General features: G+C 44.4%; 1 protein-coding gene across 1 annotated transcript in view; it reads right to left on the reverse strand.

Moving 5' to 3' along the window:
• Positions 1 to 812: 812 nt before the first annotated feature.
• LOC142575870 (uncharacterized) overlaps positions 813 to 26,419 on the reverse strand; it is a 44,521-nt gene continuing 18,914 nt past the window's right edge. Inside the window, exon 2 of the mRNA XM_075685599.1 lies at positions 813 to 7,732. Within this exon, the coding sequence (XP_075541714.1) occupies positions 5,145 to 7,655 (2,511 nt within the window). The 5' untranslated portion in view covers positions 7,656 to 7,732 and the 3' untranslated portion in view covers positions 813 to 5,144. The remainder of the gene's footprint in view (positions 7,733 to 26,419) is intronic.

Raw genomic sequence — 26,419 nt, forward strand, 5'->3', positions numbered from 1 at the left:
ATAATACACGACGCTTCAGAAAATGATCTTTTTCATGGCCCTCTAAGGAATGTTGACATATTTCATTCTTTAAAGCGCTTCATTGTTAAGGCAATAGGGGCAACTACTACTAATCTAAGCTTCAAGTGCTGAGATGTCGAAAGCGTTTCAGGACTCGTTGAAAAGTTTCAGGAACAAGTATTTCTGAGTAAGCAACGCAAGTTGCTTTGGTCCTTCATGTGGCTCTCCTTCGTTTTTGTGAAGTTGGTTTGATTGAACATTTACTGATACCACAAGATAACGCTTGAAGACGAAAAAATGACTTAAGGACTGCTCTGCACATCGTGCTTAATTTTAGTAACTAGAATGTGAACTATGGTGTAAATATGTTTTTCGACACATTTTATTAGCATTTGAACGCGCTCTACAACATTCTGAAGCTCAATAATAATTTTCTTAGTAATACGGTTTTCTAGCAATACGTTTTTGAGTAGTCTCGCATGCAAAAATTGTCAGGCCACAAATAAAGATTTCCTGGTAAAATAGAAAAATTTATACCCATGCAGGATCGAACGACCTTGCCTTTTAAATATATTTGGCCAATAATTCAGATGCAGATACACTGCACTGCACCCTTTCACCTCCCGACTGAGCTCAGCATGCGTGAGGCACTGACTATATTCTTTAAACGTGTACCTTAGTTACGGCTAAGTCATTAAGTTAAGCATGAGACAACTCCCATTGGGATGGCACAAAAAAAGGCAAAGAACTCAGGAGTCAGGAATACAGCAAGGACAAACATTCAAAACAAATACATTTATTGTGTCGTCAAAACTTCGAAAAAACACGTGGCATGTGTATAAACTGTAAATATTCAACTGGCACCATCTGTCGTGAAACCGTTCCCAGTCCAGCGCGCAAAAAGCAAAAACCAGACGCGTCTCGTACAATAGCGACTCCGCAATAGTCATTTCAGGTTCCAGAAAAAGACAAGAAACGTTTTACCGGAGAAGGAATGACACGGACAACGACATTCAATATCGCTAAATACCGACAGCAGTTCGCACTGGTTACGCACATTCTATGCGAGCACATTCAAAGTAACTCAAAGAAAAAAAATATAACACAACGGGCACACGAGTGACTCAACCTAATTATTCAGTGAACGGGCAAGGGAACACATTTGCGTTTCACTTCTTCATAACTATGCATGAAGCTAGCATATTTTAGGGAAGGCTATGAGTACGGCTCTTATCAACACCTTTGCAATTTTTGATAGCTTTCTATAAATACATTTCTTGTAAATAGTTCATTTCTTCGTACTGGTAGCTTGATTCGATTGTCAAAATACTATTCTCGAGGAAGTAAAAAGAAAATGTAAATAGAATAGTCAGGCCGCAGTTACATTTGTAAATACGATCCCTGTAATATCTTGCTCCTAAGAAGTTGTTCTGAATATCATTACCGGGCAATAGGGCGCTGCAATGTTCATATGCTGGCGGCGGTTGTATATGAACCTGCTCCCATAACAGGTACAAAGCAGGGGTTTCTAAGTGTAATAGAAAATTAATACAGACGTGCCTTCCTATGCCGCCAGTTTGAAAGAGTAAATTCCACATTAGAATTATATTATATTTAGGCCAGAAAAAATAAAAATAGACATTGGGTGTTTCCTTTTCATTAATACTTTTTTTTGTCGCAACACCCAGAACAGCAGCAGCAATTGCTGCTATTCTTGTGACCAGTGATAACTTCCCAGCTGTTTTCTGCTTCATAAAATTGGCTCCCGCGGTGGCTATGAACATGTAAATCCCCGCTTGTTGGAAGTCTCCAAGCAATAAATTCTTTCTTTGTGCAGAAACAAACAAGTGATGTTTGGTCACGCACTCTCTATCTTGAGTCTTTCATCCGTTCAACCGTGGTCAATCTTTGACGTGTATGTCACTCTGTGTCTTTCACTCACATGTACTAGACAAAACAAGACAAGAATGATGTGCTTTTTTTACACAGATAAATAGGGTTATCATGGTGAACAACATCTAAACATCGAAAGAAATGAACAGCTAAAGCTCGTGAACATTGCGGCAGTGAGTGGCAAATTTGGCCCCTTCTTCGTAGAGCAGCAGCCTCACGCGTTAAGCAGTGCAAGGACCGTGGCCCAAATTGGAACATTCGGTTAGTCGCTTCGGCACTTGTGCTCGTTGGTGACGTCCCTGCCGTAAAAAATTTTCATAGTGTGGCAAGAGCCTTGCTTCGGTGTATCTTGGCAATAAACTGCATCTCAACCCAGTTGTACAGTTACTGTGACTTTTTTACTGCAGTTTGGTTACAGCCACTTTCTGGTCATTAGCAAAGAAGAAGAGGCATCAAAACTCGTGCAGTGCGAATTCAAGCTTTCCAGAATACCCATTACTAAGAAAGTCAGTAGCGTCAAATTCGGTGGAATAACTTTTCTGAAACAGCCATTAAGACTTTACTATTCGATTAGGCGACCTTTACTTTGTCCTTCTTGTTTCGGTGTGTGATATTTGGAGACTTAGGAGTTTACAATGTTTGCAACTCCGGGTGAAAATCCTAACAGATTTGGCAGTCATTTGTCAATTCAATAATGAACGTCGTCCTTATGGTTTATTTCCTCTCAAATACTTTTGTGTGACGGGTCATCACTTTTTTTAGGATATAGGCCTTGTAAGTTTCGTCAGAGTAACATGAGAAAACCTGCAACGATTATGAAACTCGGAAGACAACAGATCGGCGCTATTTGCGAGTAATATGTCAAATACCTCGCATGCCTCATCTTGCAATTGCGCAGAAAGATTATCGTTAGGTTAGTGACTGACCAATGAGCATGTGCAATCGGCTATTTCACGCAAAACGCACACATAAAATCAAGGGGGCACCGACACTTCAATCACCATAAAAGGCAATGTCTACGTGGCAAGAAACGTACACATTCGTTAGCTGCACTACTGAAGAGGGACAAAGTGCTGAGTACAGATTACGTCACATGCAAGACAAACAACGGATAAACGTTTTTACAAAACTTAATTACCGAAAAAAACAAAGATCCTAAATAGCAGACACAAAATCATATCGTGCCGAAGCATGGCGAGGACACAACTAGTAACAGTTTATCGCGTGAAGCAATTACACGCTGTTTAGATTTATGTACAATCACAGGTGCTAGAAAACAATGTGGCTCAAGCGACTTGCAGTGGAATGCTACGAAAGACGAAAGTTTCATGTAGCGTAACGCAGGTCTCAGAACAACTTGGCGTTTACCGTTTGGTTACAGGCAAAACCGGCATGCGCACATAAAAGCCACAGACACCTATGCTGTAAGAGACTGGTATGTCACCCTGTTGTCCTTAAACACATTCTCTTATATCATATTGACAGGTTCACCAATATCAGCCTTGCATAACACAGGTCAGCACATGAGGCCCAGTTCTAGTTACAGTTTAAGTAGAAGCGGAATTTGAGTGGGGCTTTGTGGCTTTCAGCAACCAAACTCAAAGAAAAAATGATGGTGCCGCACAGGTCACCCATTACCTAGTTAATAATTATAGCCATTATTTTATTTAAAGCTATCCATCCTCAAAAATGCTCCCTCCTGCGAATTTTTCTAACAAAATTATTTGAAAATTACACTTTTATGTAGTTTTCTTTTATATTCCATAATTACACAAGAAAACTTTCGCGCTGATCATGTTATAATTTGTCAATGTTTTGTATATGGCCTTAAGCGCACAATAAATATATTTGCACCACACCTGAATACAAATGAAAAAAAAAATTGGATGTCATATGCAAAACTTCAGGTATATGTTTTAGATAGCAATTTTAAAGAAGAACAGCCCTTTAAAGATGTTGTGGCGTGCTCGCACGTTCCCGATTACTAGAAAAGTTTGATTTTAAACGCAAAGAAAGATGAAATAATCTTGATAATGACTTGAGCTTAATTACAAAATAAAGTTAGAAATCTGGTAAAATTATTCAAATATTCCGTGCACAGTAAAAGTTCATCGGCAGTAACCTCTCGTTTAGTACACGCAAACATTGCAACAATAGCAATGTAGTAGCAATAAAATATCACGCCATATCTTCCTATACATTGAGTTTTGGGTCATTATGCTCGTGACTGTAAGAAACAGTTTCCACTGAGTGCGCGTTCGCAACAACATTCATAAACTTTGTAGCACAGCTTCGCAAAATATGAACAAATATTATCAACGTAGCATTTTACACTGGGCGCTTTAGGCACATCATCTCTTGAAATGCATCACGGGATTGTGACAGACCAAGCGAACTTGCTTTCATGTCCTTCTTGAGTTCCGTACTGAAACAATCAAGGTTTACACACAGCACTATAACTCTCACAATTCGGTAAAAAAAAATGTCCCGCAATCGCATAGGTCCTCTTCGAACTTGCAGGTCTGTCCGATGGATGAGTCTCAAGGTGTGGAAGTCCCGCACACAGCCATTACATAGATGGCTCATTTCAATGTCTCTTTTCGGAAGTTGTGGTACATCTTAAATAGCGCTCAAGCATGGCGATTGTTCGCGCCATGATATGAAGAGAAATTAAGCTTATCCATACGGTTTACATACCCTTGCTTTGAGGGCCAAAATATTTCATAACCATTATCTGTACTTCTAAACAGGTGTCGCGAAGCTGCATACACGAACTTTCTACTGTCACCTTTGAACTAGTAATAAACAGCTGTTAATATTGGGGATTTTCAAATTTTATCTGTTCTGCTGTGCTAATTATGACAAATCTTGAAAATATGGAAAAAATTAACTTGCTGCCTTGAACGCGTTAATAATTGTTTTCTCATTTATCATTACCTATATAGCCATTTGTGAATTTATTTGTCAGCTTCTTAGCGATGGGGATTGGTGTTTCCCGTAAACATATAATATTTGACACCTGATATGCAGCTACCGCTGCACCGGAACATGGAACCGGTTGGCCTTAAATGTTTGGCTAGGCATTCACAGCGAATAGACGTGTCATGTGACAGGCTGGAAACCTTGCGTGGCGGTAGTAACCAGACGCCAGCTCAACATTCCATCTCTAAGGCGATGTTTGCCTTAGTCTCAATGACTCAGACCAGTGACAAAAATTCGGCGTCCAAAGAGTAGTTTTCTTTGTATAGTAACTATACTTGCTCTACAAACTTCACCGCCTTGATAGAGCCACTTTCGTTCACTATTGTTTCACAAATGTCACACCTCCCCAACATAGTGTCCTCAAAGCCAGAGTCCCTTCGATCCTGACACTCGGCGGGCAACTGGGTGTGCTGCTGTTGCTGCTGAAGGGCTATGCTGCAGGGAAGAGGTGCTGAGGCATAACCCTGGGACGTTGAGTGATGATGCGGGTGCATGAATGGCGTGGGCGGATAGTGGTACGGTGCGTTCGACGTGGGTGACATGGCGCGGGGAGACGCGATGATGGGAAGGTCTTGCGACTCCGTCGACGTCAATGATTCCAGTGTGGTAGTAGTGGTATCGCTGGAGCCATGCTTTGGAGAGTTCCTCGCCACGGCAAAGCGGGACTTCCGAAGTCCCCCGGACTGGGAAATCCTTTGCGGGGGAAAGGCTACATTCATTTCGTGCTCGTCAAAGGCGAAGGAGCGGCCACGTTTCAGGACCGGTCGGCAAGTGTATCCAGCCGCTGCAGAAGCGGCCGATGCGGAGGAAGTGCTGCCGTAATGGTGTACATGCGCGATGCTGTCAGAAGCAGGAGGTGTTGGGTATACTTCGACACTTTCGACTATAGCAGATACGCTACTCTGTGACTCGCGCCTAGCATTGCTTGCTCTCCTGTGCTGCGAGGAGTCGATGAAGTGTCGGCCCCATTCCTCCTGACTGTAGCTGCTGTTGCAGGACGTGTCACATGTCTCGGTCGACTCTTCCCGGTTGGCGAAGCGGCCACGAATGCGGAAGGACATGCTCCGATCACCACCTGAGCCACTGGTTGACTTCACGGATGTGATTTCGGGATCTCTCTCGAGCGCGCTAGGATATCGCGCGCACATGATCTTGGAGCTGTCAAGGGAAGCTCGCCTGTAGAAGCCGTTCCTGATGGCAGCGCCGCGTAGCCCGGGCCCGCACTTGTGGTGGTAGTACGACTGCTCTTGCTGGAGTTGCTGTTGCTGCTGTTGTGCCATATCGTCCACGCACAGTGGCTGCTGCGAGATAAGGGACGACCGGCGAGAAGGGGGTCGCCTTGGCTCCGTGGTGACGCTGACAATCCTCCAGTCGCCCGACTTGTTCTGGTAGAGGGAGTGCGTCACCAAGGGCCTCTGGTAGTCCACGCTGCCGCCAGAACGTAGAGAGGCTGTGCTTCCGGGCACCCTAATGTCTTCGGAGCACTTTCGCTCCTGCGGCGGACTCTGGTGACTGTAGTGGTAGCCACGTGGAGAGAAGAAGCTTGGCTTGCGCTTTAAGCAGGTGAACATCTTGCGCACATGCTTGCGCATCGCCTTGTTTCTGATGACGTACAGGTAGGGACTGATGAGAGAGGAGCAGAAGAGGAATAACATCGAGATAGCTGGCAGGTTCCTCAGGGCGGTCTTGCGTGTTCGCGCATGTGGCTCCACCAAGGTCATGGAGAAGAATGGAAGGAAGCAAGCCGTGAAAGAGACCACAACCAGGACGCCCGTGCGCACGGCTTTCCACTCGTCGCCGAACAGCGAAGACGCCTGGCTCAGCGAAGACGTTCGTTTGGACCAGGCCGCTCGCCTGTGCACATATAGAGGTGGGTGGCCTCCGCCGTCCAGTCCCGCCGACGAGGGCGGGCTCATCTCATTGCTACTGGTGTTTATGTTGTGAAGCCGGGCACGAGCGCTGTTGCGTCGAGCGGCGCGAAACATGGACGCGTAGATCCACGTGATCCGGACGAAAGGCAGCAGGAAGCCCACGACGCAGAGGACACACGAATAAGAAATGGTAAGCAGACCAGTGTCGTACCACGTGACGGTACACATGGCCCAGCTTTCTTGGTACTGGATATCCGAAACTCCTACGAGTGGTGGCAGCGAAACGAGCACAGCAAAGACCCACGTTGAGACGATGAGCCCACTCGTGCGCTTCTTAGTGATGGTCATTGAGTAGTGCAGTGGGCTATTGACGGCACAGTTCCGATCGACGGCTATGAGCAGGATTGAGAAGACACTGGCCATGGTCAGGCACACAGACACTGTGCCATGTATCTTGCACCAAATATCGCCGAAAATCCACTCCTGGAACATGATTGACACGAATACGAACGGCAGCACAATGAAAGTTTGAAGGAGGTGCACTATCGCCATGTTCAGGACGAACTTGTTGGACGTCATGCGCACCGACGGGCGCTGGTAGAAGAGGACGAACACGAGGCCGTTGACGGCGACGCTTGACACCATGATGATGAGAAGCAGCGTGTAGTGCACTTCTAGACTGATGTAGGTGGGTGATGTCGACTGGCCGCCCTCTACGCCACCTATAGATGCGGAAGCGGCGGCGGCGGCGGCTTCTGCAGACGGCACAAAGCGCAAGGTACCGGATGACTCGTCTGCTAGGATGGAGTTCAGCAAAAATGGTGCTTGGTTCTGGGCAGTGAGGTTGGTTCCAAGTGCGCCGACGTGCGTATTTACAGCGGGCAGCTCCGGGTCAACGTGCAGCTCCATCGCTTCTCCTGGTCAGGAACGCAAGGGGCCAGCCTTAAAAAGCACTATGCGGCTTCTTGTACGCCTTTGTGATGCACCTGCGAAGGGTAAAAATAATAATAATTAAAATCCATGTATGTGTTAGATGAGCAGAAGCTGACGAACTAAGCAATTACTTGTCACTGGCAACAACTTAGAGCCTACAAAATCAGTTTTTATTCTCTTGTTCAATTAAGAAGGAAGAAGTGGAAGATGAGATTAAACAACTTGCTTTCGTCCAAAAAGATAAAGTAGCTGAAATAAACCAATAACAAGAAAAGAGCGCACGCCAAGAAAAACAATATGCAATATATTTCTCCAAAATTGCAGCGTTAACCTCCAGATTAAAATGTGATTTTGGCAAGAGAGAAAAACACATTGCGACTGAATGGTACCTCCCGTGCCCGAATCGTTGAAGTTAAAGACTGTTCACGTTGACATCAAGAGATTTGCGCTAACCCGCACACACTAGGCGGCTCAAAGATCTATATATTGTGCCGAAGAAAGCGTGCAGAACGAACGTGTTTGCCTGCGCCTTAGCAAACACATATTCCCTGCTCTAGGTGGTAGCACTTGTTCTCTTACGAAACGCTAGTCATGGGCCGGGGCACATTCAACGGGATTTCAACAGGAGGCGAATGCCTGCTTTCGTGGCCGCGTTGCGTACAACGACTGCATTGTCAAAGGGCATTACGTAACGTGTGGCTCCTCTGGAATTCTTGGGCAGCTTATGGTTTGTAAGATCCACACGTGAATAGCCGCTTTGAGTCTGTTCCTTAAAGGCTGCTTGTAAGTGTCATTGTTCAGATCCGAATTTACGCATCGCTAAAGCACAGTGGTAGTACCTTTGGTAGAATGCCTCAAATAGCGCACAACTCTGTGTGATGGTGTTGCTTCTCGCGGTTGTTTTAATTAAGTCCTTCTGTAACTCGGTTGCGTCAGAAGTTCTATGCCTTATTAGTGTAGCAATATATTTGTAGAACGCTTCCTATAACAATTAATTTCTGAATTGATGAAAGTGCGGCTGCCTTATGTGAAACCACCTAAGCATTCTAACTACACGGGAAGCCTACTGGAAATATTCAAATAAAGGGCTACGTTACCATACATCCTACAGAAAACGGCAAGACGTTTCTTCATTTAGTAGGCATAACGTTCTTCCCCTCCCCAATATTAATGGTATGTATTAGATATTGAGCAGTTGCTTTAGACGTAGCCGACCTACATATTTGTTAAGCTACGAGGACGTAAGTGAAAAAGCTATAAAAAGTAACAAACGAAATGAAAGTTGATTAGTATAGTGTGATATTGTCATTTAGTCTGAACACTGTGAGCAACCGATTTTTTTCTCAGAAAGACACGGGAAAATTTTTTTCTATTAGAACACGAAAATGCCTTCTTAATATACGTAAAAAAATTTTTTGAGTTCTTAGCTCACAGTTGTTCAATATTTAACTCCGAGTTTCAGAACGCAACATCGCAATGATGACCATGGTAGCAAAATAGGTGCAGTAAAGAAGCCGGAATTTCTTTAGGTCCAAGTTTCAGTAACTTCAGAGAAGTTCTAATAAGAGCCATAGCCAGCTTTTTCAGCTGGATGTCGACGCAACGGGAACAAAAATAGGACCCACATTACCTGACAAGCAGGGCTGCATTTATTAAGATCAACTGTAAAAGTCGTGAAGAAGACGGAGATATGCTACAATGGATCACATCTATGTCATCAACCAGGTAATTGAGGTAGATGAACTGCTCGTAAATTTAGAAAAAGCGCAACAATTTTTAGCAGTGCTATTGCGATCTAACCTGCTTTATTTTGTGAGTTGAGAGCAGGGAAAATGACATGACCGAAAGAGTAATGATTGTCACTGAGAACAGTACATGTAAGTATTAAAATTGCGTGGTTCACTGACACACTTCACGGTCGTACCTATGGCGTTGTAAACACTTGCAAACATTGAACGTAGCCCTGCTGAGCACACATGTCATGCAATAGGCAGGATAATTTTTTGTTTATTTCGTTTTCGTGAAGGTGTCCAGCAAGTCTATTTCGTGCACTGCGATTGACAGATTCGACTAATATTTCAAGTCTGCGAATAACGAACCTGAAATGGACACTGCAACTTCTCTGAATGAGCAACATGCGCTTTCATTACACACACACACACAGAAAAAAAAAGCGACTTGCCATGCTGGCATAGCAATAGCAGATGTCCAGCGAAGCTGTTGCAGAACCATCAGTACGACTGCTGAGAGGTGCATGCAATGCTTTATTGTTGGTTGGGATGCTTGTTTTGAGCTTGTCTTTTATTAAAACGTATGCTCTTGTGTGTGTTGTATGGGTGGTTTCAATGAACGCATGCACTGTTCGCTTCATTTTGCTCAGCGCCTGTAGCCTTTGCTTTACGGGGGTATGAGCCAGTGTTTACGGGGGCATGTGCCTTTGTCGATAATGGTAGACGCTTGTTTTGAGCTTATTTTTTATTGAAACGAACTATGTTCTATGCATTGAATGCGTGATTACAATAAATGTGCTCACTATTCACTTCCCTTTGCTGAGTGCTTGTAGCCTGTGCATTACAAGGGGGATGGGTCAATTTTTTTGCTTGCTTAAGGGGGTTTTTATGAGCCATTGCTGATGATGATAATTTTTGTTCACGAACGGATACAAAACATTCCGACCACCGAGAGATTCACAGCTACGCTGTAAAATAAATATTACAAAAAGGTAACCGAGCAAATGAAGGACGCTTCATTGGCACGTATGAGATAAAAGGACAACATCACAATATCGACGGGCTGTAATTACGTTCTTAAAATCCGCAAGATAGTAAACTTCACTGCACAATTGGCTGGTGTACTTTCGCAGGTGTGGGTTTTTTTTAATGCCCAAGCAATATGGAAATTAAGGCAGCTCGTTTGCCGGGGCCATCCAGGTTGTCCTGGCGACACTTAAACGCCGGTGCGTAAGTGCTAAAGGTTATGTTTGTCGCGCTGTCTGTAGCAGCTAACAAAGTGAAAACAGTACAGCGATCAGCCGCTGGAAGTATATTGAGAAGGGTAACTCCATTTCTCACATTAGACATATGACTCCCCAAAGCACGTGAAGATTAATGTTTCGCCACCAGCCGGGTAATCAAGTGAACTGCGAGAAAGAGACGCCTTTGCTGTGAAAGAAAACAAACCGGAAGTGTAAACACGAGGGCGAGTATACTTCGAACACCGAAATGAGGAAGAAACAGGGGAAACACTACAGCACAGAAAACAAAAGAAAAAAAAAACGTAAAAAATACAAGGAAGACACAGGCAGGAATGGCGTTGCCCGTGGTCCAAGAAACGACCCTGAATCTCTCTCGCAACTCGGCCGCGCGTGCTAGCGAGCATGTCTGAGCTGCGGTCAAAACGCTAATCCTCAGGTGGCCTTCGGAATGAGGAATACTCCGTGTCGCTAAGGCCGAGGTTCCAGTCATACCACGTGGTCCCGGCTCGTAGCGGACAAATGGAGAGAATACGGAGGGGAGACTTGGGGCGGCAGTGCAGCAGAGAAGAAGGAGCATTATATCGGCCTCAAGGACGCCGACGCACTCGTTCTGTTGGCCTTCAGCGCCGGGGGCTTTTCATATTCTCCTCTAAGCCAAAGCTTGTTGTGCGCGTTTTCGCTAAGATGCTCGCACACAGCCCGCTCTTTCTCTCTCTTTTTTTCTCCCTCCCTCGTTATTTTTTTTTTTTACAGCGCCGTGCATTACTGCCTGTCAATCTTTCCTTGGCAGAGCTGCAGACGGCGTCAATCCTTCCAGGGGCCTAAGTGGTCGCCTCTGTCTCAGCCCATGTAGTCTTTCTTTTCCCGCTCGCGAGGCTGTTCTCTACCCTTTTGCATGCGAGTTCTTAAGCTTGTCGCTGTTGTGGTGGTGGTGGTGGTGTTTGAGGGTGGCTACGATGTTTGTTGAGGATATTGCGGCAAGCGGTGTTGTTTGCATAATAATGAAAGGACTTGGGTCACCGCATGCGTGGGACACGAGACCATTACAGATGCCGTTCGTCCAGCTTCCCTTTTTCTGCACTTCAGCGAGAGAAGTTATATATCCATGGCCAGTACACTGGGTTGTCTTTAGTAGAATGATTTATTCAGTCATCTGTGGGTGCCGCTTAGTTTCACCATTGCAGTTCAAACACAATACATTCTTATAAAGGTGACGGCAGTGACAGCGATAGTCTGTGGCAGTGGAAATGGTAGTGATGACAGCTTTAGAACGTTTATGACAGAAAGAAAATAAAATTTAAAAAAAACGTAGGTTATGCCCAACCAGTGCCAGCGATAACCAAACATCATAAGAGGACTATTGGAACCACAACACTACTAATTGTTCCAGCCTCCCATGCTAAATAAGCAGGTGTTATCTTACTACATAATTTTTGCTGTTCTTGTTAATCATATTTATATTATTTTTGAGAGGCTACGTAAGCCTGAATGGAGGCTTTATGAACCTAAACCACATGTCTTCTCCTTTTCAAACCTAAGGGATTGTTACCAAGCTGGAGTTGATTGCGCCAAACTCCGCATGCGTTGGCGTATTTGACATACCTGAGTGAAAGACGGTCTCAAACAGCAACTAAATGGGAGTTGTACAACGTAATTCCGCAGAATGAGAGCAAAAAGCATCCTCTCTCACCAGACATTTCGTCTGCTATATATATATATATATATATATATATATATATATATATATATATATATATATATATATATATATATATAACTGAAGGCCGGCCATGCATTCTAAACAAACTTGCGATCGTGCGCGAAGCTGCAAATGACTTCTTGTCGCAACGCCTCTACCTTCTTCCGCATTCGGCAGACTCATTTCCAGCTTTTTGTGGCACATTTTATTTAATACAATCGTTCAGTGCGCACCTTTCGCAACGTACTCGTATTGCTCTAACCCATGTAGACCTTTAGTTACTCCAGCGAAGCATTTAGCTTCGTCCTCTGCATTTCGAAATATTAGTAAATAGTTCGTACACGTAACAGGTTATGTGTTCTTTCATATGATCGATGTATCTTATTTCGTGTACTTCAAGGAATGCATGAAAAATTTTTGAACATCACTCGAGAAATGAAAGAAAGAAAGGAGGAAAGAGAAAAAGAAAGAGGTGTTGGAATTTACGCCCAGTCACGAAGTTGCGTCGTAATTGAATTGCCAGTAAAGCATCAGAAGTTACTGCTCGCGTTTGGATAAAGTACTTCTTCGAAGTCTAAAGTAAAGAAAACACCCACAAGAAAAACAAGTCCGTACCTCGTATGAACGCGATTCCCTAAAGACGCTAGAAATGATTTTCGCTGTGCAAACCCCATCATCACTTCTGATAGCTTCGGAAGCCCCGCAATTCCATGCCTCCGCACGCGGTGGCAAGTTACTAAACACACGACTCGTTATGGCGCACGCCACCGCAACACAGCTAAAGCCACGCCCACGTATTATATGCTCGCTATTCACGAATGCGCTGTCGCGGGTGAGACTAGAAGGCTAAAGCAAAATCTCCATCTTCCCGCGAAAGGCTTCAGGCAGTTTGCGTAATGTATGCGACGAGGCCACAATTCTCTGGATTCCTTAACAACCCGTCTTTCTTTCTTTCTTTCTGTCTTTCTTTCTTTCTTTCTTTCTTCCTTTCTTTCTTTCTTTTTTTCTTTTTTTGCTCTTTGTTAGCTGTGAAGCTTCTCATTGTCAGCTTCCTTCTTTTATCTGTTTTCATTGTTTCTTTCTTTTGCTGCCCAATCCTCACGTTTTGATTTTCTAGTTATGAGCGCGTCGTGCAGTCCACGCGAATAACTTCGCGCAGATTAAGCAGAGGCTGGTGCTTGGTGACAACGCCCCGTGACCCTTTTCTTGAGAAAGCAGTTTGCTAACAATGTGACCAAAGTCAACGTTATTCTGCAGTAAACTGGAACCAGCGAATGCTGGCCATTAAACGTTATCATTACGGAGAAGATCGAAATACTAAAAGGAGGCTCGGTTGAAGCAACGCGAAGACAGGACGATGGCTTTTCGTCCCTTGTTCTCTAGCGGTGTCGACCGGTGCATTTCAAGAGTCGCATAAGTCAAATAATTTTTTAGATGCTCATGATTCAAACATGCCACTGTTCTTCGTCTTGTAATCTTTTTAATGTTGTGTATATGTGACTATTATTATTATTATTATTATTATTATTATTATTATTATTATTATTATTATTATTATTATTATTATTATTATTATTATTATAGGATGGTACTGCTTTGTTTTCGAAGCACCAGGCAACACCTTTACAGCACTCCGCCAGAACACTGAGGCGAAACACGGACAAAATAGGAATCGTTCACGTTTGCGAACACACGTATTAACAAAAAGGGTGAGTTGCTGAGAAAGAAAAAAAAAAGAATCCCAATAATAAAGATAACCGCCGGTGGCGGGTCTTTTGCATCCTTCTTTTCAAAGCGCCCCCGAACAAATATGTGGTGCTGCGTCGAGACGCGCCTAGAAAATCTTCAGCATAGTATCAGGAAATAGATGCGAAGCGAAAATGCCGCCGAAGTTACGGCTGTGAATCTGGAAGAGAAAAAAATATATAAATCACGTCCCTGTTGTTGTTCTTTGCCGATATTTAAAAAAAGCTATTTGCTTTAATGTTTTCGTCTTTTCTCGCACGAACACGCTTTTATGTACGAAGGAATGTGAGGTTGCTATCCAACCCTCTCGTGTCCAACGAGAAAACGAGTCGTGAATCTTTCCAGGCGGGATTGCGGAAAAGCTCGGATGATAACAGGAGCGATGGTTGTGGAACTTGCATTGCATTAAGCGTTGTTCTCGGGGATGCTTTGAGCCACTGGTGGTAACTGCCAACTAGCTGCTAACTAGAAAAACATATGAATATATTTGCAAAGAAAATCAAATACTAACGTAGGCCATGCTCCCGACAGATGGCAGAGCAAAATAAAGAAAAAAAAAGCAATCATGACTAGCTTCGCCGAAATTCAGATTATCCGCCCACTTTAAAACCTACAACAGGTAAATCTAAATAAGCAGCCCTTGACCTCTTTCTGCGTTCATATAGAAGACGTCTCGTGTCACGAACAAAGTTCGAGAAAGACATAAATGTCCAATATACGGGAAGTGCTGCAGAGTGGCGTAAGTCGGACCTTCCCTTCGACGCGTTTTTGTTTCTGCACATTTAGAAAAAAAAAAAACTGGGTTGAGACAATGTCGCCCCAATTTCAGCGAAAAGCCATAGTCGATTCTTAGGGGCGAGGGATTCTCGTGAGCCCTGCACTAAATCATTCGCGTGCAGATCAAGGACGTACGATAGAGAATGCCCGTTCTGAATGTCCGGCTGACAGACGAACTTACACCGCCAAATTGATGACGCCTCGGGCGCCTTCGCTCTATGGTTCGCAGGCAGGTGCAACACTTTCGTGATAACAATCGGCTAAAATGTAAACACAATACTAGCAACGAATAAAAATGAATTAACCCTTAAAAAACTTGCTGTTGTTACGTTTCTCTATACACGTACAGACGCGCTGGAATACGCTTCCTGCCTCTTCGCTTTTCAAATGGAATCAAATCAGATCCAATTTTTGTGGTGACGTTATAATGCATGCGTTCACCGCATTAAATTTGAACGTTAGTACACGCGTATGTTCGTTTTCGTTTCCTTTTATTTGAGATGAATGTTGCATCGGCTGAGCAAATTGCGCGGTGGTTGCGTCTGAGTTCGTTTTCGCTAAACTCCACTGCGGGGCATTGGAACTGGAATGGCTGATAGTCCTGCATGTGATGTTTGAGAATGCAAGGAGAACATTGATCGCTTATTGTGCCACTCTCCTCAATTTCAGGCACGAAGGCAATTTTTGTCCAACACATTGAGGAAACTAGAATATCGTCCTCTGAGTGAACAGACAGTACTACAGCCCCGTCCCCACCGATCATCGGCTCAGAAGGCAGCGAAGGCACTTTTGCGCTTCCTGAGAACGTCTGGTTTGCACGAGCGGGTTTGACTCAATGATTGTCTGTGCATGTCTCTATACCCTCTCTCTCCGTTCCCTCTCTGTCCCTTCTCCCTTCCCCCAGCGCAGGGTAGCCAACCAGAATCCTGACTTGTTAACATACCTGCCTTCCTTATCTATCTCTCTCTCTCTCTCTGTCTCTCACCTTCGGACCTTCGTTTAAATGGTAGGAATTGCAGTTTGTGTTAAGGTTATGCTATAATTGTACATTATCGGCAAACTATTCTTATTTTTCTCCAAATTTAGCCGTACATCAGTAGCTTAAGGCGCACGGTATCGCCAAGCCTTCTTCACAATATCTCTGCAGATCTGTTGGCAATTCTCACCGTTGTCCTTTTTTTTTAAACATTTCGCGAACCTTCTCGCAGTGTTCCTTTTTTTTCTTGTAGCCTGGATAGCGCAAGGACGTAGAAGAAGAACAGCAACGCACAGAAGGCGCTAAATTCCAACAACCTTGTGCGCGCTTTGTGTCTGTCCTTCCACGTTCTTGTGCTATTTGCGCTACGAGAAACAAATAACTAAAAAATATCGCACCAAATAGCCCATAATTTCTACACTTTGGCCGACCGTTGAATCACCTTTTGTCCCGAGCGCCGCACAATGAACGTGTGCATTGTACTGATACACCGGGCAAGCTCACAAAATACTCGATGATCTGTGGAATGCTAAAACATATATGCCACAGGACAAAGTTACGTAATTGAAGCGAATAATTAGCCCATCTTTTTTTTCCCACAGCGGCCGTTTTTCTCTCCAGCAACTTATATTTAGCCGTGTACGCGCGCGAAGGTACAAATGTTTAAAATCTGTATGTGCTCGAGACAACCCTATAGAGATGCTAGAGATGCTAGAGAGGCAAGGTCCCACCATTTGGAGGTCTGCGCTTTGGTCTGCGTTGTTCAAGACGGCAGCTGTTAACAGTAATTCTCACCCGCATTATGCTTTATTAGTAGTGCATTAATTTCTATGCAGAAACACTGCACCATAATATGTTACACCTCTGGCGTTGCCAACGTTTTGTGACATAATTTGCGCTCTCCCCCCCCCCCCCTTTTTTTTTCGTCTTCTTCCCAAGCACTGAATGAGCTCTATGAAAAGCGAAGCCTCAAAAAGTTTTCCCAGTTTTTGAGAGGCGCCACGCACCATTCAACAAGCGTCGCTACTCGCAAGAAGGTCTTCCCCAGGAATTCGCTTTGAAGATCTTCTCCTTGATGTATCTTTCTTATTTTTCTTTTGTATATGAATACCTCTGGTATTTGGGAGAAGCCTCGCGTTTGGGGTACAAGAAGCGTCTGCCGAGAAAATTTCTCAAGCTGAGAAGCACCGCAGAAAACAGTGTCAAGCGGAATATGAGAATTTTGGGAAGCCGTAGCGGTTGGTGGCTTTCAGTAGAAAGTCGGCAAACGGCAATGGAATACTTAAAAGAAATACGGTAACCCTTCTACGTCGCCTTACATTTGTCGAATCCCATAAAATTTATGAGAACTTGTTTTGCGAAAGGCGATGCGTGCTGAAAAGTTGATTCTTTTGCAGGCACTACTTTCTCACTGAGATTCCCGCCTTATTTCTTTCGTTTCCTTTCTCTACGGTGCTCCTTTCTTTCTTCTTCATTTTTGTGTAAACATTCCCCTTCTTGCAATAACTTCGGCATTAACACCGGTTTCTGAGAAAGGAAGAATGTGTCCCTAGGTAGCGATATCTTGGGCTTTATTCCTTGGAGCCAGGGCAATCGAGGTTTTTCTTCACCCAGAAGTTCGCAGTTAAAATGCTGGGCGCTAAGAGAGATACAAAATTACGCTCACCTATACAGAACAACTGAAGGAAAAGAAATTTCACCACTCACTACCACGCACATATTATCGACCGATCAGAGCATGAGTAGAGATGCCTCAAATACTACGAGGCATTAAATTTTTTGTTTGCATTAAGAGGAGAACGAGAGCGCTGCGTAGCATTGACCAAGGACTCGAATGGCACATTGCATCATACGGGTGTGAGCCGTGTTCCTAAACTGCGTTCTTTTTTTTTAGGGGGGGGGGGGGGGTGAGGGGTCTTAAATAGGCTCCAAGTACTATCACTTTAGCTTGTGACGGTACTAGCTGCAGTACCGGGAGGGGGGATGTTCACGTATGTCACTTTGATTCATGGAATAGTTAGAACTGTCACTCCCACTGAAGATGTGGCTTTAACGGACAACATTTGTGATAGGGTAGGTCTGTTTTTGCTTATTACTTAATCAGCCAGAAATTCGGGTGGCCTGGTTAAACTAGTCAACGAAGATTGTGATCGACAACCGGAAGAAAGTAGGTGTTTAGGATACAATAAATATATCCCTATCAACAAAAAAGAAGAGAGCAAGTAGGCTTGAATATTATTTGAAAAAAAAATTTTAGGAATATTTTCTCGTTGTTCCGGTTCTGTTATGCTTAGGAGCACAATTTTGTGGCCTTTTCGCTAAATATAGCTGAACCTGTAATTTTCTTGCTTTCTTGTCGAAAACATAGATGTTGGTACTTTGTATATGTAATTGATAGGGGGCACGACCACTAGTGTAACAAGCCACTTTAGGCCATTTATTTATGGAGCCTCGTGTAACCTTCGCTTACAACGCCGCTCTACAGGGAACGAGCGACTTGTATTACACCAATCATCTGGAATACGCAATCCCGAAGCCATGACAACGTTCGTTACGATGTTGCCGCACGAGAGTGACGACATCCATTCAGATGCTGAACAATTCGCTCAATTTGCCGAAGAAGCCAGACAGCTATAGCGCGTGAAGGACATTGCATTGTAGCACAAAAAGAAAATATGAAAAGAAAGATTCAGTGACAGACAGAGGAGAAAGAAATACGGCGCTACTCTTTCTAGCTAGCGCGTCTACGCATCCGCCACCAGCAAGACAGGGATGCAACGCGGTACTATCGTCAGCAGAAAATCAGTCCCCTGCACGCCCGGCGACAGATGGTGGGTTTAGATGCCCACAGGGAGTTGAGGTTTTTCTGATAAAAAATAATAATCTGTTGAGGCGAAGATCTTGGGCCATACGCAGTAATCGGACGCCTGAACGACGTGAACTACGAGGTCGCGCCAGGCGGTGAGACTTGTTCGCGGCTCCGTAAGCAACCTACCGGAAGTGCCGCACGTGGTGCGCGTGAAGCCGTGCGTGTCCAAGTGAATCGCGTTTTAATGTTTCGGGAGTGCGCACGCTTAAGTTGCGCATAGCGTCGATGCTTCCTTTGGAAGGGAGGCAAACGCCGCGTCTGTACTACGGTGAGGACGATGACGATGAGAAGGTGCGTCGGGATTTAAAGGAAACATCGCGAACAAGAAGTGACTAGCGCACAGTATTAAAGAATACGTTCCTGTTACTGTTACTGCCGACTAGTACGTTCGTCCCTCGAATTTCCGGCGCTGTGACGATGTTTATTCATCATTTATTTTTAATACCTATTATACTATTATTTATGTGTATTTATTGCATAATTTCGAAGAAAATAACGTTACCAACAGTGTTTTCGTTTGTTGTTCATTTGTGTTAAATTTTGACGGATGTGGACATCTACAGGCACGTTCTATAACAACGCAGACTTCGTACATTTACTGAAGCTTGAAATGGACAGTGTTCATTTGCTCAACACCAAGCTTTCCGGAATTTGACCTGGCTCTCTATAATCTAAAGCACAAGCAACGTTCACATGCTGATACATCTAAGCCTAATTAATTATTCGGAACTTCTCTCTTTTTTTATATAACGCATTGACCTTGACTTATGTGGCTCAGAGGTCTTGCTTACGGAGGATAGATGCGAAAGCTCTGTATATGTTTCTCTAGAAAGAACATTTTCGTCTGACGTCTTATTATGCATATCGGCTTCTTGTGCTCTTCATCTCACGTGCGCGACCAAAATTCAACATGGGCTGGCTGAAAAAATACCAACTTGTCCTAGTTCTATCACAGGCCATATCAGGCCGGCTAAAACTGCAGAGTAGTTGGAAAAAATGAAGGAAACAGAACCAAACAAAAGTGTAGTTTGAAAGAGAATTCTGCGTGCCGGTGAGTAGCGTATTGGTCGGACACCTTGTTACTGGCCGCGTTGCTCTTGTTATCAACAGAAGTTTCGTAGTTTCTCCAATTTCACCGAATTGGAGGAAATTCATTTTCTCGGGATCATTCGTTGAGACACTTTTGTGGTTTTTCTGCTTCCAACCTATACAATCGACGCGAGTCTGTTTCCTGCTAGAAGAGGAGCATATTGATCGTACGCAGGGATATGCTAGGTCACTTCCGACCGGATTTTTGCTGTTTCTCTGAATTCAGAAGCTCGGAGGAAATTTATTCTTTGTAGAGTCATCCCGTTAGCGTCAACGCGGAGCTTTTCTGTATCCGACGTAGCCAATCGGTACAGCGCTAGAGGCAATTATTGCAAGGAATAGCTTGAAAAAGTAGCGGTTGCTTTCAAATTTTCAATGTTTTGTATGTTCGTAGAACCCTCCAATGCACGCGCGTGTGGGTTCCTCCAAGTTTTACTTTGCTTGCAAACATAATAACCGAACTTCAGATGACATATGCATCCAATAATGAACTACTAAGTGATGTATATAAAAATCAGTGTACCAATTTTTCACTCAGTCTGTCACAAGATCAATAGATGCCGCGAGTGAGTTAGCAAAGTAACGATGAAACAGTAAACCGCTGAAACGATCAATCTAGCACGTCCTTCACTCGCTTTTCAAAGGCCATCGGCTGTCGCACGCTAGGTTGGATATCACTCAGTAAGGATTGGGCAGAAAAGTAAAGGATGTTTAACGACCAACGCAAGCAATATCGGTATTTATTTTTGTCTGGCTTCGCACTTTACCGAAACCATTATGTGGCACGCGGAGCTTGCGGGCCCGGCGGGCACTTTCGTGTGTTGCCTTGTTCAAGGTCTTCTGCTTTCCTTTTTCTTTTTTTTTTGTTACGCTCACATTCCATAAGAACGAGCAACGACCCTTGTGGGATACATACGCGAATCGGCAATTCAGGCCCTGCATCACTCCGTCCCGTGTTGTTAGAGAACGCAAACTATGAACTACAATGCGATCCAGAACCTAAATTGACGCGGCCTTGATGGAAGGTCCCGTTGCTTCAGGGGAAAAAGCCATTCCGCTCTTTCTCTCCCTGCCTTATAACACGTTACGGCGTTTTATTCGGTACTTTCCGTAGGTAATAGGATGCGGCAGCCTGGTTTCAACTAAAGGAAGAAAAAAAAAATAACTCACTTGAGAAAAAACCTTCGTTTAAAAGAAAAGGTCGATATTTATTACAATGGAGGTTGTTCTTCTGGCGTGCTTGGCAGCTAGTGCAATCGGTTCTAGCTTTCAAGAGCTTTATGGTTATCAACTGTTTTCATATTGTATTTGTGTCGACTTCTCCTTACTTTCTTTTCTGAACGTGATGCCCCCATTAAACGAATAGCATTGCAGTGTTTTGTTCGATACATTTGTTATAATTTTATACGTTATTGCTTGCGCATCAAACTGCCGTGAGTCTGACAAGCGAACATGGCATTGACCTCGTGCGATTGTTGTACGCAGATGGGGGCTTTTATTTCAAACTTTTCAAGAGGGCACCTAATTATACGAGTTGATAGATCTAATAGACAGCGTTTCTCCGGCCAGCTTTTTCGGCATTACAAGTTTTTCCGTTTGCTTTATAATATGAATTGGTACCACCTTGCCTTCTTTACGATGGTTTCGGTCCCCAAATATCATCAGCAGCATAAGGGAATTTTTATTTTCTGACGGCAGACGAAAAAAAAAAATGTGCGCAACTTGCTTGTTCAGTTCTTGCGGTGCGATTCGCTCTATATATAGGCAAGAATTTGGCGCCACACACTAAATGAGAGAGAGGGAGAGAGAGGAAAGGGGAAAGGCAGGGAGGCTCGAAGTGGTTAATAGGATGATCATTATCTCGAACAATTACTTGAGAGAGTCTGCGATAACTGTAGCATGGGGTAGCGAGTGTACCGAAAGATACGATGGGCTATGTAGTTGCGGTGTATATCTGTCGTTCGTGGCGAACGCACTCTGCGAGGCCAATTGATTTCCGGTACTCCGCTTCACTCATTCTTTCTTGAGCTGAATTTGTGCGGCCGAAGATGCCGCCAGGGCCCAAGGGCTCGAGGCCGTCATTTAGGTAGAGGCCTAGGTCTCAAATCTGCTGTGCACAAATAAAGTTTATTCCTCCTCCTCCTCCTGAGTTTTAGCGCTCATCGTTAAGCAGAGAACGCTGCTATATATATATATATATATATATATATATATATATATATATATATATATATATATATCTATGCCATGATCCCAAAAGAGAGCATGAGACTCGCCATTGTTGTAAACATGTCCCACAGTTCGTGCCTTTGCTGGGGTTAAATCAAGACCGTTTCGTTCCCTTGTGCCTCGCACCACCACTTAACTGTAAGCGGCCAAGCTATACGTTCGACGCTTCCTCTAAGTGCTAGACGGCGTATAGGCTTCTTCGCGGAGATATCCCGTCACCGACACTTTCTCGCATCCCAGGTGTCGCTACTCGGTCCACTGAGTCGCGTCAGCGAGCTTCCGGGTCTACGTAGTTGCGGTGTATATCTGTCGTTCGTGGGGAACGCACTCTGCGAGGCCAATTGATTTCCGGTACTTCGCTTCACTCATTCTTTCTTGAGCTGAGTTTGTGCGCTCACCGTTAAGCAGAGAACGCTGCTGGATGTATTCGCCTTCCTTTCTTTTTTTTCGACTGCCCCTTTCCTTTGTTTCGAGCGCAAGAAAGCAGAGAGAAACATACAAAGGAAGCGCCCTCTACTCATGACAGAAGTAGCAAAGTGGGATTAGGATGTCTGCAGCTTTTCACTCTTTTCGACACCACCTTGCCGTGGCTCCCAAGAAAGTTCAGACAGAACTCTGTTTTGCTCACAAACTTGCGCTCACTATATTGGGAATTGCAGCAGAAACACTAAGTACTATCTGTGAGGTTGCTGCAAAGCCAGCACTCAGACACACGGACAGGCGGTTGTGGCAGGTCTCTTTGTTTTTTACTGCCTACTGGAAGAATTAGGGCCACTAAGTATGGCGCTTGCGTTCTCTGCTCGTTGTCATGAAGCCTGTACGCATCTTCTCTTAAAGAATAGTCTTTCCTATCGCGTTTATGCGGCTAGAAAAAAAAAGTGTTGGCGTGCATACTTCCGAACAGCAACTTTGCGACTTTATCGAATTTCCAAAGTGCGACTATTTAAAATTGACGTTGATATCTTTAGCAAACTTGGCGTAACCATCCGAAAGCTCATCTACGCACAGTGGGGGGAGAGTTATCCGAGCACGTTGAGATATGCTTACTAGTTTTGTCGGGTGTTAAAAATCTGATCTGTCCACAGAGCTTGTTTGATGTAGCATAGACGAAACTTTATGAAATGATCACGGGGCACAGAAAGAAGCCTTCATATAGCACATTTTTGGCGTAAGCTTTTGCTTATTAAAATACTTTGGTGTGCTCAGCCTCATTAACCAACTTATACAGATACATCTTCAGCCAACTTAACTATAAGTTTCAAAATACGCAAAGCAGGTTGAGGTGTACCAAAACTACGGCATTTACTTTTTTTCATCCTTAAGCTTTCAGCAAAAATTCTTCAGTAATGAATTAATGCAATGTGGCCCGTTATGGCAATCAAAATTCCTACATATCAGTACACAGGCTTTATTCGTTTCAAAGCACTTTATACAAATGATCGAGAGTTATGAGAACCAGCTCTTAAGAGTACTTCAGCTTCGATGCGCAAAAATAAGGCGACGTAATGTTTTATTAGTACTCTATGTCTGGGTCCACGTACTAGTACCACGTCAGTGAGAATAGAATGAGAACAAAAATGCTCGATGTTATCAAGATAGCTTCACTGCATTGGCTACTGCAGCGCCAGAAATTTTGCCTTCAACTAATTATATGACTACATTCTCAGCAAGACTTTCTCTAAATTTATTTCCTTCAAGTATTTTGGCTACTCCAGAAATTACTGATCGTAAAGATGTGGTTTTTCTCCCGATAATTCGTGCTAAGAAGAGGTTAGCTGCAGCGTTTTTTGTTTATGTTTGCATTTGTGCTAATATTGTTAGAAGGCTTTTTTTTATTTGTTGGCAGTAAGCCCGCTCTGTGGCTCGCTTTTATTCTCGAAGTGGTTAATAGGATGATCATTATCTCGAACAATTACTTGAGACAGTCTGCGATAACTGTAGCACGGGGTAGCGAATGTACCGAAAGATACGATGGTTTTGTAGACAAAATGCGCAGCTTTCACTGAGTTTATTTAGTCAACTGCGTTTGCAGTAAAGAAGTTTACCTCAACAATAAGCCCTCGAAGCGAACCCTGGCATTAGAGCGATGCTAGTTTGCGTTATACTATCGCTCTTGCGCTTCGTTCTTCGAGGCAAAGCCGCCGACGTCAAAGGCGTAAGAGTGGGGGTGTTGCCTCTGTTAGAGTATAGTCTTTAATGCCGGCCCCGACGCTGTGCCGTCGGTGTGGTTAACGAAAATCCTTTCGTTGGGCTGCTGCGCGTTGTCATTGCGACTGTTTGCCGCGGTACGCTCGGTGTGTCGTAACTTACCACGCATTTCGAGCCTATCGGTGTTTCCACAACGTTTTTTCTGCGAAGCTGGTGCAGCAATTACACGAAGCGACTAATTGGTATGGGGATTGCGATGTCGAAGGCCTCGCGCAGGCTTCACCGCAACAGTAAAGCTAGAGGGCGTAGGCTTCCGACCGCGAGTCACTAGACGCGGTCATGGGGTTAAACATCCTCGATGTCCCGGCAGCACGAGTCCAATCGAAGCCAGATGGAACAGACGTTATATAACACAGCGCTGAAGCTGCTAGAAATCGGAATCACCCCCTCCCCTTTAATCTTCCTCCCCCTTTTTTTGGTTGTGTAGAGAACGAAGCCGAGTAGTTGCTTCGAAGCTAATGAGTGTAGCCGAGGATAATTGAGCCTCTCTCGTCTTTTTGTTCGGTGGCAGAAATTTTGTACTCAGGTTCCAAGGTTTGATCCCTTACCCGCGTTAGGATCCGTTTCAACTTTCTGTTTTGTAGCTCTCTTAGGTTCACTTTTCTGGATGGCTGGACACGAAATAGATGCAGACGTCGCAAGAGCGTTCAATGACTTAAAGGGCTATAAAAAAAAGAAAAGAACACGAACGCCGCCCTCATGGGAAATCGCGGATTCTAGATGAAGCGAGATGCTTAGCTGCGTTCGTGACAACACGCAGTGGATACAGTAAGAAGAAAGCCGCAAAATATGCTTGCTTGAAGTCGTTAGAGCCGCGCGGCAAAAGCGAATAAGGTGTGTAACATTTACAACAGCTGACGAAGCCTAAATTACATATATAAGAAACAGATTAGCTATTTAGATATAAGTTATTTCAAGGTAAACGAAGATCTTGCGGTTGCTTGCGAGAGCACTTCATTATACAACAAAATTATGTACTACAACATTATGACTTCATTAATTTGCTTGCCCAAACTGACATTTCATTATAACTGACATGTAATCATACGTTACACCGACATTAACTACGACATGTATCGAAATCTTGGAGAAATCACTTGGGATCGCGTGCCACCGAAAATACTTTGCGCAAACCGACAATCAAGTTTATCATACACATAAGATAATGTGCACGTTAGAGCGTGACCTTAGCGTGCCTGGAAGTGTGATTTTCGTACATTTTATTTTTTATACGTTTAACTGTAAACACAATGCAAGAACTTATGAGCCTCCACTTCACATTTCTCTAAAGCTTCTTATTTATTGCAGATGGCTGGAGCTATTGCGCCGTGCTCCATTGAACATCACGGCCCTCCTAAAACTTCGCATTGAGAATTTGATGTCGAAGACGCGCTGTAGAATAGAGATTCTCGCGTTTCTTGGCACCAGTTCTGCGATTGAGCATTTCTGCGAATCTCTTTGTCCACATTGCTTTGCTGGCGTGGTGTAATCGTACCGGACAATTATGCTATCCCTAGGGCTGGCGCGGATTCCCTAATCGAACATCTTACCATAATGAAGTCACGAAGTCGTCTCCGGGAATTTCTCTCTCTTTCTTATTGTCGAGGAACCTATACCCATCCCTGGTAAACAGAGCCACGGTAAACCGACGAAGTCTATCACGAGGCCACACAGGGCCCCATCGGCAGCAGTCTATTCTCGTCCGATGCGTGCTTCCCGGGAAGGCGACTGAGCTAGGGGGGAGGAGGGGGGGGGAGGGGCAATGGGCGGCAGTGGAAGATGCCGAACACGAAGAAACTGCGTGCACCGATCGGGCACGGGTCGGAGCGGCGCTGCCGCAGGCTGACTGGCAGAGGAAATAAACAAAGCTCGCCCGACCGAAGGCATGCGCCAAAGGAGACGGCCGGCAGTGTTCACGACAGAGGAATTCAGGGCCGGGCAACTATACCAGAGCGAACGGACCTGGTCATCCGCGCGAAGCAGCGCAGGCATGCGCGCCGCGGTACCCGGCGAGCTGCGCTTGACTCTTCGAGGAAAGGCCGGAACCCCTGTTTTGCGCAGAATGACGTTGTAAACGTTAGCAGTTTCACAGGACTCGAGCATCTCGGAGTAAAAAAGGGTGCCGTCAGAGTGCCGTTTGAAATACTCGTCCAAGTGCACGGTAATAAGCAAA

The sequence above is a fragment of the Dermacentor variabilis genome, chromosome 3 (genome assembly GCF_050947875.1).
Source record: "Dermacentor variabilis isolate Ectoservices chromosome 3, ASM5094787v1, whole genome shotgun sequence".
NCBI lineage: Eukaryota > Metazoa > Arthropoda > Arachnida > Ixodida > Ixodidae > Dermacentor > Dermacentor variabilis.